General features: G+C 41.6%; 1 protein-coding gene across 1 annotated transcript; it reads right to left on the bottom strand.

Moving 5' to 3' along the window:
- Positions 1 to 669: 669 nt before the first annotated feature.
- LOC112542870 (uncharacterized) lies at positions 670 to 2,874 on the bottom strand. The gene is made up of 3 exons (XM_088134728.1): positions 2,856 to 2,874; positions 1,619 to 1,973; positions 670 to 1,282 (listed from the first exon to the last, which is right to left on the bottom strand). The coding sequence occupies exons 1-3, from the start codon at positions 2,872 to 2,874 to the stop codon at positions 670 to 672; spliced, it is 987 nt and encodes a 328-aa protein (XP_087990854.1).
- Positions 2,875 to 11,417: the final 8,543 nt, after the last annotated feature.

Genomic DNA, 11,417 nt, shown 5'->3' with positions numbered 1-11,417 from the left:
AGGCATCTTTCAAAATTGGAGAGGCCTTTCTATTCCAGCCATTTAAATTTTACCTAGAAAGAGACTGGAAAACAGTTCACTTCTTTTAATGAGGGAGGTGGATATCAACTATATCAGCCCATTCAAAGGTATAGATGCACCGTTCTGGACTAGCTGAAGCTTCTAAAACAATCTCCAAAGCCTGGGTGGTATATTCATTCCCTTCCCTTCCCTCCCCACTTTATAAAACTCTGCTGGTACTTCCATGATGAAGGGAAGGCCTGTAATTTGGTGATAGTGCCTCTGTTTCATACCCACGGCACCCAGAATTAATTCCTGGTCTTCTCAGATACAACTGGAAAAGACTGCATTCTGCACCCCTGGACTGCTCTTAAGGAAATAATTTTATGCCAAATAAACCAATGGTGTAAGGTTGCTAGGCATGCTTATAATCTAGAACATGTAATGCTCTTTCAGTAAAATCATGGAACGGTGTCCAATATATGAAAATAATAGTGTTGTCAATCAGCCAAAAAGATGGACTTATATTCTTGGCAAATATATATACTTTCTTCCTAAAGAATATTTTGTTTTACCAACTCTAATACAAGTACATCTTTCATCTTATGGAGAAATCTCATGTCCAAGCATATTTCCAAACTAAATGCACATAGAAGGTTTCATCCACATCTATTTTTTCTCCCGCTCATGAATTTTAAGATGTCTAGAAAAGGCTGAACGGTCAGCAAAACACCTCTTACATTTGGAGCATTTATAAGGTTTCTCTCCAGTGTGAATTCTCTGGTGGGTGGTAAATCCTGAAGAATAAGCAAAACATTTATCACACTCCAAACATTTATATGGTTTCTCTCCTGTGTGGACTCTGAGGTGATTGACATAACCTGAGGTGTTGGTAAAACATTTCCCACATTCCAAACATTTGTAGGGTTTCTCTCCCGTGTGGACCCTTTTGTGTCGCACAAGGTCAGAACTATATGGAAAACACTTCCCACACTCCAAGCATTTATAAGGTTTATCTCCTGTGTGGACTCGCAAGTGTTGTGCATAAGCTGAGTGTCCAGCAAAACATTTCCCACACTGAGAACACCTGTAGGGCTTCTCACCAGAGTGAACTCTTTTATGTTTCACAAAAGTGGAGCTGTCAGAGAAACATTTCCCACACTCTAGGCACTGGAAGGGTTTCTCTCCCGTGTGCAGTCTCCGGTGGCTGACAAGACTGGATCGAGCAGCAAAACACTTTTCACACTCCACACATTTGTAGGGTTTCTCTCCTGTATGAACTCTTTGATGGCTCCTAAGTCCAGAGAGTCCGACAAAACCTCTCCCACATTCTGAGCACATGTATGGTTTCACACCTGTATGAACTTTCTGGTGCCTCCGAAGATAAGGCTGTTGAGAAAAACGTTTCCCACATTCCGGACATTTGTAAGGCTTTTCTCCTATGTGAGTTCTTTGATGGTTCACAAAAGTAGACTGTTGAGCAAAACACTTCCCACACTCACAACACTTATATGGTTTTTCTCCAGTGTGGACTCGCCGGTGGTTTGCGAGTTGTGAGTGCTGAATAAAACACTTCTCACACTCGGAGCATTTGTAAGGCTTTTCACCTGTGTGGTACCTTCGGTGGTTCACAAAAGGGGATTGGTGAGCAAAATTTTTCCCACAGTCCAAGCACTGATAGGGTTTTTCCCCCGTGTGAATCCTCTGGTGGCTTTTGAGTTGGGAATGCTGAGCAAAACATTTTGCACACTCTGTACATTTATAGGGTTTCTCTCCCGTGTGGATTCTCTGGTGAATCACCACCTCTGCTTTTGTGGAAAAACATTTCCCACACTCAGGGCATTTATAGGGTTTCTCTCCCGTGTGAATTCTCAAATGTTTTGCACATGTTGAACGATCAGCAAAAGATTTTTCACACTTAGAACATCTGTAAGGTTTCTCTCCTGTGTGGATCCTCTGGTGGATGATAAGACCTGACTTTTGAGTAAAACATTTTCCACATATAGGGCACAGATGCTTTTTATTAGGGTCCTCTGTTGGAATCAAAAACAAATAGTAATATTATAAACTGTGAGAAGCCATGTAAGAGAATACAAGTTATTAAGAAGTGTATGGTGACTTGTAGTCAACAGCTAAGTGCTGCAACTTTAATTGAGCCCAGTTGAGAGATTGGTACAAAGTTTTGGGATAGTTTAAAACCTAAACCTCTTTTATGTTTCACAAAAGTGGAGCATAAAACCTATAAGGTTCTTCCAACTTCATAACACTTGAAAAAAAAATGTTTAAGGGCCTTTTTAAACACCAGTAGATCCTACTGCAAATATAATCCAAGGGATAGTCAATTCCAAGAGTATGAGGTAGATGGGAGAAAACTCTAAAACATGAGATGATCATTCTGGTATGAGGGAAAATTAACTGAACCTGTTTGTACAATCAAGCCAAGTACATAGGAACTTTAACTGAAATCCAATTATTGAAATAATTTGAGTGTTCCTAAATATATAGTCCAGACAGTCAGCACCAGCTGTTTGAATTGATGATTCTCTTAAAGGAGCATAAAATGGATCATTTAATCAGTTTTTTTAATCATTTAGAAGTTGAACAGGCATACCCTGAAGAGAAAAAAAATATAATAAAGTAGTCAGATTAGGTTTCTGGGAATAAATCATGAAATGCAAGCAGCAAATCCATAGCCCAAATTAAAGCAAGGATGTTATCTGGGAGTTGAAGTCCACCCATCTTAAAGTTGCTGAGGTTGAGGAACCCTGGTTTAGATCTCTGGTGTTTTTGTATCAAACAGAGAGTTGAATTAGATGGTCTACAAGATCTATCACACAATTCCATGGAAATTATACCTGTGATGTTCCAAAACATATTCATTTAAAGAAAGTACTGGCTTAAAGTTTCAGATGGTCTACACTGGAGATATTATCATCTGGCTCCCTCAAGATCCTCACCTGTGCTGGTGCAGATCAGCATCTTTTCTGAGTGATGATTATCTGTATTCCTCAGCATCTCACTTTTTTCCTCCGTACAGATGAGATCGGACCTGGCCATGGAAGAACCTTAGCAGGAAAGAATCACAAGAGTCTTGATGAAGTTGATTACAGAACACAACATTCTTTAGCATCATCTTCATTATTTCCAAAGTGTTTACATTAGCCTTATCTGGAAGTCTCCAGATTACCACTCCATCATTCCTCAGAAAAAATGATGGGACCTGTAGCCAAGTGCATCATGAGAGTATTGATCTGTGCAATAAATAGCGCTTTCCAAAGGACAAAATCCCCTCCCTGGCAAGGCATAAAATCATGACAAAAAGCAAGATAGTCCAAGAAAAAGAGGAAGACTCAGAGAGAAGTAAACAGGGAAACAGTGTGTGATCACTGTAGTTACATATATTCAGGTTAATTATAGTAAATCTTGCAAAGGTTTGAAGGCAAGAATTGCTAACATTAAGAATGAAAGTGAGAGGCACCTCTCAGGCTGATCACAAAAAGCAAGATGGACTTGGCAGAGTAAAGAACTGGACCAAAGGAAGACCTAGCTACAGTAACTCATGCCCTTATCACCATCAAGCTAGGCTACTGTAATGTGTTCTGCTTGGGGCTGCCCTTAAAAACTAATCAGAACCTACAATTGGTCCAAAATACTATAGCTGGTAAACTTTTTATCTCCCATTGTGGGAAGCATATAACACTGGTTTTGCAGATCCTGGATTAAATTCTGGATACAATTTAAAGTGCTGGTTTTAACCTATAAAGCCCTTTATGGCTTGGCATCTGCATATCTGTGGGACCACCCACTCCAACCAGTATAGGGCCAACTGATCAGATCAAACAAAAAGGAACTATTATTGATCCCATAGTTTTGTGAAATTTGGGCAGCCGAAGCAACAAGGCACTGTTTTTCAGTGGCAGTATCAATGTTATAGAATAGCCTCCCAGTAGAAATCAGGCTAGCTCCTTCCTTGTTGATGTTGTAGAAGCTTCTAAAGATAAAGTTTTTCAGACAGTCTTTTACCATGTCATCATCAACTTCTATTTTTATTATTTGTATTCTTATGTTTACGTGCTGTTGTTTTTATGGAAGTTTGTACTGTGGGTGTTTTATTTGTTTTTTATATTCTGTGTAAAGCTGCCAAGAAACTTTGGATGGCGATGGGATAGAAATGTGAAAAATAAACAAATAAATGGTAAGCAAATATTCCTTCACCAATGTACACATAATAAAATCCTGTAGTATTTAGGCAGAAAAAAACTCAAACGTAAATAGAGAATGGAAAACCTTGGGCTTAACGACAGTATATATGAAAAGTATCTAAGGATTTTAGCAGATGTGCCAAGTAATATGATTCAGTAGTGTTAAATGACAGCAGGAAAGGAAAATGGAATTTAAGGTTGCTTCTACAGGAAGATCCACATAGTAATAACTATTCTACTCTGACCAGATTTCACCTTGGTCACTGTGTCCACTACTGGGTATTTCAGTTGATGGAAGAAATCAGCAAGTTGGAATGTGGTCAGAGAAGAGCTGCTGAGCCCTGGAGGCCAAGACTCATGAGGACAGGCTGTAAGAGGATACATGAAAAAATTAAGGGGTGATACACTGTCTAGCTTCAAATATTTGAAGAGCGTTCATATTGATAATAGTACATTTGGTCACACTTAAGTTCCCTTTAAAATCTTACTTCAAGCTCTTCCCACCAGTTCCTTGTCTACTTTGATTTCCATTTTTAAGACACAGATTAATGGATGCCTTAAATAAGGGCATGAGAAGGGCAAGGATTTCTACATAAAGGTTCCCACACAGTCTCCCATCTCAAGCAGAAGCTAACCCTTCTTTTAACTGGCCACACACCAAGTGACAATGTACTTCTAGCTCATAAATGTGGAAACTTCCTCTGCATACATGAAGAACCAGTATTTTTCTAGGCATTCGTATGGGGAGAGGAGATCATTGTGGAATAGATCATTTTAATACGTATGAGGAAAGGGGATCATTGATGTGTTGGGGCAGTGCAGGGAAATCAGGGGTGTCAGCCCTATAAAAGAGACCAGACTAAGAAACCAATGCCATGTAGGTCAAAACTACTTTTATTGCAACAGCTATAGAAACAGAATCTTGCAAGTCTAAATGTGCTTCCCCCTCCCTCACTTTACCATCATGTGAACTAAGGAGGGGCTCATCTGAGATGTTTACTCACGTTACATCTTGGCCCGGGCTCAGGCCCCTCTTATCTGATCATTGCCTTAGTAGCAGCTCTTCCTCCTGTCCTTCAAGGCCATTCCCTCTTCCCTCCACAAGGGGACAGATGATGACCCTGAACAACACAGATTCATCACTCTTCTAATTCCCCTCAAACAGAAAAAACACATTCTTTACCCAGAGAAGCTCCACCTCCCCAACTTTCCATCAGGACACCCTTGAGCAGGACTAGTTCATTGGAATTCAGCAGAATTCCCTCCTGCTCCATGAAATTACCTTCAAAAGGTAATGACCATCCAAAAACAAAATCTAGTTACTAGTCATATTTTAATGACAGGCAGCAAAAACAGAGATGAGGACTAAACAGGCGGGATGACAGACTGGAATATCCTTTTTTTTTTTCCTGCTGTTTTTATTTTTATTTTTCAGGGAGCAGTATTTTTTTAATTGAAGTTACATTACAGCCTCAACAGGTGGCAGCACCTGGTCAGGAATCAGAAGGAAAATTAGGTCCAACATGGTTAAAAATTGCATAAGAGATCGCTATCAAATCCTAGGAGGACCATTGGTAAAACTCTCCTGTATTGCCCAGAGAAAGATAAACAAATACTACATCACTGTTTGCTGAGATCAGCTTTAAGTTTTTAAAATTCTTTAGGGCAAGAGCCATTTAGAATTTGAAAATTCCATTTGCAAAGTAAATTTAGAAGTTTAAGCCTTGCCAGGTTTGCTTTAGAGTCCTTCACTGTATAAGGGGAAGTAAGGGAAAGTTCATCCCCCGTCAAGTTTCAACTGTTTTGCTATTTTATGCTTATCACCCCCTATTCTTGTATTCAAATCACCCACTATGATAAAAAAATCTCCCATGAATTCTCAAGTGGTAGAGGAAACATTGCCACTTTGGCATCAGATCACATTTTGAAACATTCTTCTACCTGACAAATTGTCTCTGTAAGGAAAAATGGCAGTTAAAAAGCATTCTTGGGATAATTTTATAGAGAGCTGGTTTTGCTAGTTTATGATCTAATCTGAAGGGTGCTGATGGAACAGTTTCAAAAAAGCATTTGAAAATCCATCAGATTATATTTTTAGACAGGATTTTTAACACCTTGGGAAAAATCATGGAGAAAATTTTTCTATCTATCTATCTATCTATCTATCTATCTATCTATCTATCTATCTATCTATCTATCTGTCTGTCTGTCTGTCTGTCTGTCTGTCTGTCTGTCTGTCTGTCTGTCATCTATTTTTAGGAGTTCAACTATAAAGGCAGCTGGAACTGGAAATACTTTCCCCCCTTTCATTTCTAGTGAGAAAAAAATCGTGTACATTATCTGAAAAGTGAAAAGTTGCAATGGAAACCACTCTCAGGCAGGACTGGTTCCTTTCAGAAACTTACGCCAGAATTCCCAGTCTGGTTTCACTTCTGAAAGGCAGTTGGAAAACTTGGAAGAAAATTGGCTAAAAGAGAAGTGCATAAAATAATCCTTTGCAAGGGCCACCTGATGCTTCAGGTGGTTTTTGTGGGCAAGGAGGTGGCATTTATTCTTATATTGATTATTGCTTGTATACTTGTTCAGTCATACAGAGCAAACAAACACACTTCGTCAGGAGGAAAAAAAAAACACAGAAGGGAAGATTATTTTGATATAAGAATCCAATCCTCTTCCTACCAATCATAAGTTTGTCCTTAACTCCAGTTGTTGGGTGGATTAGAAATAATTAATCTGTCCTCTCTGTGTAGAAAGTGTGATGATACGTTGATTCTCTGAAGCTCCTACTTCTCCTGTACCATTCAGACCAAACCAAGCTCTGATAAATTCTCGTATTTAGCTCTACCATTTCCCCACCCCATTTATGGAGTCTTTCTTCTAGCCTTGCTTTGGGTTCAATCTGATCCTACATGGCAGCCCCAGCTGAAATATCCTGTGCTCAGCTTCCAATATTTTTGCAATTCACACACAAACATTGTCCAAAACAGGACAAGCCCACTGTGAATGATTGGGGCTGGAGCCTTTCTATGTGTGTTGGGAGTGGAGGAGCAGGTACCATCATTTAGTGAGTTATTTCTGAGATGATGGTTGGATTGGGAGGGAGGGGTATGTAGAAATGGAACAGGGCATCCATCAAGGACAGGGGACACAGTAGGGATGGATGTGGGGGCGTGCTGTCAATTTTGTTAACCGGGGCTCTCCAGACACAGAGAGTGGGTACGGGATGGGGATGAGAAATATAAAGGCACCTTTGATGGTGTCAGGACCCAAAATTCTCCTGTTTCTCTGGATTTCTGTTTCCTGTTGGTCATCTGGAACCAGGTTAGTCAAGAATGATGAGAGAGATGAATGACAGGGATTAATACCAGAGGTAACAGTGCCTAAGCTCCTAACCCTCGCCCTCTCCTTGATGTTCTTCAAGCGACAAGTGTTCTCCACCCTACATCCCTTACATGGGACAGCTGCAGCCTTTGTTATGTCTGAGCTCCTTCACCTCTGCAGACACAACCTGATCATGGAGAGTGGATCTTTCCATTCATGCATTATCATCCCGCCCTCTGTGGTCACACATTAAACCTGATCATTTTTAACAGGAGGCTCCGGGAGCAATTTATGGTTATTACAGTTTTAAGGAGGGTTGCTAGTCAGCCTATTAGACAACTGCCCAATATGGTCAGTCTCTCTTTCTTGTTGCTTTGTGAGTAAGCACTTGGCTGCTTTCCAGTCAATCAATCCAAGGACTTGTTTAGCACTTCAGATAACTTGGTTGGGGAGCCTGGACTTAAGGCAGAGCTAAGAGTTGGTGTTGGGCCAGCAAATGTTACACGGTGAATCCCAAAGCTAGCACAACCCTGGTTGAGGATCCATGGTGGCCACCTGATGCTGCTGCAGGCAGTCCTTTCTCTCCAAAGAGTCTCATTCCTTCTGGAGGGATCCCTCCCCTCCGCCACAAGGCCCACCTGTCTCCTGCACTTGCCTGGGGGAGGTCCTATCTCAGGAATGCCCCTCTCCGCCTGCAACAGAGCACCCACCTCTTCCAAGTCAACTATTCTGCAATGGCTCTACCTGCACCGACCAGCTTTCCCAACTTGGTGCTCCTCTAGAAACTGGCTGGGCAGGATGGGAGCTATAGTCCCTCCCCCCCACCCCCCTACGACTGGCAATTCAAAGAAGGGTTTTTCTTCCGGTCCTTTCCCCCGCCACGGACCCCAGTCTTTTTCGGAGCTTCCTTGAGCGCTTTTTCCTACGGTGCCCGCGTTCCTTACCTTCTTTTGCGGTCCCTCTTCCAGAAGGAGCGCGAAGCTCCAGCCGCCCCTCCTGCTTCCACAATAGCCGAGGCACACAAAGGAGGACGCCCCCCCCCGACCCGGACCACCGCCCTCCCCCCATCTCCAGACCCTCCCTGCCCATTTTCTCTTCCTCCTCACCACCGACCGCGATCTTCCAAGCTGCCTCGGACCACCTCGCTCGGGTTTTTTTCCGCCCAAAGTTCTTTTCAGTGGGGGGCTCTTCAACGTCCTTCTCCTGCACCAGTTGGTGCCCCCCTGGAGTCCCAAGACAGGCTGGGAATTGTAGTCCCCGTCCCCTCCCCCCTCCGCTCTCACGCTTTAGAGGAGTCTGGGAATGGTAGTTTGTTCTCTTCGTCAGAAAGACTGACCCGCTCACCTCCTTCCAGCCCTCTGCTGCGACCTGCTGGATGGGTGATTGATCAGATAGGCTTTGAGGTCTAGGAAACTTTCGATTTTCCGCATGTAGACTTGAATTCTAGGTGCGGAAAGCACATACGGGTTCATAGCTTTGAAAGGCATCATTCACTAATGCTTAAAGGAATCAATGCATTTTTAAAATCCATAAACGGCGAGATCCCAAGTTTGCCCATCTAGTGATGGTTGTGACATATGGAAGATGAGAGGTGTTAATGGCAAAGAGCATGAGTTAATAAATGAAAGAAAAAATATTTTGGGTGTCTGAAAGTAGAAGAAAGTGGAAATATGTAATATATAGTAATCAGGATAGTATGATCTTCTGGAGTTAATGAATATTTGGGAAACGACAATGTAGGTTTAATTATGAATGAAAGACTTAAAAATATGTATGTCAGAGAGTATGAATTAATGACATCTAGGTTGCTGCGATTAAGGGTCATCTGAGATTAGAAAATATTTTAAAATATTTTTTTAAACGTTAAGGCAGCCTGGCCTCCACCAGATGCATCGCCTCTCAGCTTCCAAAACCTCCAGCCAACATGACCTCAAAGCTATTGGAGGACTGAGTGTTCATAATGTTTCAATTGTGTGCTGAAATATTATATATTTCTAAAGATGGAGATTTTTTTTTTAAGTAAACAGTGTAGATGTTGAGATAAGTAAAAGTAAACCAAATAATATGTTTATCGAAGACAGGAAGGAACAATGAAAGAACAAAGAAAATGTTCAGTTACACAATGAAACAAGAGTTAGAGGATTCCAGCTGATACCTGTATTTCCCATTTTAAAATATACACACCACCTACAAGCATGCCCAACATTTCAGGGACAGATCTTGCTTTTCCATAAAGACACCAAGGATTATTCTTAGCTGAATGAACAACAGTCAACATCAAGCCCCTAATCATGTAGTCTGGTTTCTTTTTATTGGTTATGTCCCACCTTCCTATTTAATCTGAGTAAAGTTACTTCTTCTGTCAAGCTGCCTTCATAACTAACTTAATGTAGCTCCCCTTGTATAGAACTATCAGCATCAGAAGATGGAAAACCTGTGATCTCTAGAACTTGCTGAAGAGCAAGTCCCAGCACCTCTGATCATTCACCATGAAGGCTGGAGCTAGAAGTTCAACAATATTTGGAAAGCTAAAGGTATGTCTCTCTCCTTATCTTCTGATTTATATTGTACTTTTCCTCCGTGAGGTTGAGGATCTCTCTACTTCTCTGTTTTCACCTGAAGGTTAACCTTGTGAAACCAATCTAAGCTGAGAATGTGTTTCTGGATCACAGTTATCTGATGAGCATCAAAGCCAAGTGAGAATTTGAATCGGGTCGCTCACTTCTAACTGAACACCTTTACCACTACACCACTGGGTTGTCAAGATGACTTTGGCTCCGTTCTTGATCTGGATGATGCACAGCTGAAGCTCCTCCTGTTTTGCTCATGCACACAGCCTCTAGTTCAGGTCCATGTCCATTGCCACCATCTTCTCCTGCATGATGTAACAGAGGGTTCCAACCGTTTTGTATGGAATCTAGAGGTAGCAACTAAATGTGGTAGGGAGTAAAACCAACTCTGCTGAAGTTCCCAATTCAATGGCACTTTGAAAATCCCTGCAAAATTAAAAGACATTTCCCAAGAAGGATCACAGCTGATCATGGTGTATCGCTTTGCATGTTCTATCCCTGGCTTTTCTGCTTAAAAGGATCATAGAGCAGGTAAGTCTGAGAAGGCAAAGTCTCAGCAGTTTGGACCACCATCCTTGAAGGAGAATTCAGGCAAACAGGAACAAGCACAAAACTGGGGTTAGGAAGTCCTAAAAAAGAGACTGCAGGAATTGGGATGCATAGCACTGAGAAAACTACCAGAAGATATGACAGGACTCTTCCAAGTACCTGAATGTCATCCAGAAAAGAACAACACGTATTCTCTATTAGCCCACAGTGCAGGTTATGGAATAATGGATTTAGATTACAGGAGCAGATTCCAGAGGAGTGCTGATGGAGCGGAATTCTCCAGATCTGGGAAGAAAATGGGCTTTTGCAGAACAATGCGGGGGGTGGGGGGGAACAGCAGGACCTTCCATTCATATTTCATAAACAGTTAATCAACCCTTTCCTAAATCAAGAGAAAATTAGAAAGAGGATAAGAGGTATCAAAATGAGCCACACTTGCTAATATAAGCTGGGCTAAAACACACCCCTCTCTAGATTCCAGGGCTGAATATTACTAAGAGACTTGACAGTTGGGAAAACCTTTTTCAAGATTAGAGCCATGGAACTAATTATCTGGATAGGTGATGGGGGTCCCCTTCAATGATGTTTGCAGCTGAAAAGCCATCTCTTGTGAATGCCTTTGGCGGAGGGGAAGAATGGATTCAAGGCCTCAGCATTCCTTTTAATGTCCTTGATTGTGATGGAATGGAATTATGAAGGCCAGGCTCAGAGAGATAAACATTTTCTTAGCTCGCCAGAACCGCGTGGGAGGAACAAGAGGATGAGACTGGCACCT

This window comes from Python bivittatus, unplaced genomic scaffold, assembly GCF_059951505.1.
Source record: "Python bivittatus isolate LINGU-HERP-01145 unplaced genomic scaffold, Pbiv_v1 ctg000080_np1212, whole genome shotgun sequence".
NCBI lineage: Eukaryota > Metazoa > Chordata > Lepidosauria > Squamata > Pythonidae > Python > Python bivittatus.
Note: the sequence above shows the minus strand (reverse complement) of the source record. Positions and strands in the feature narration are given on the sequence as shown.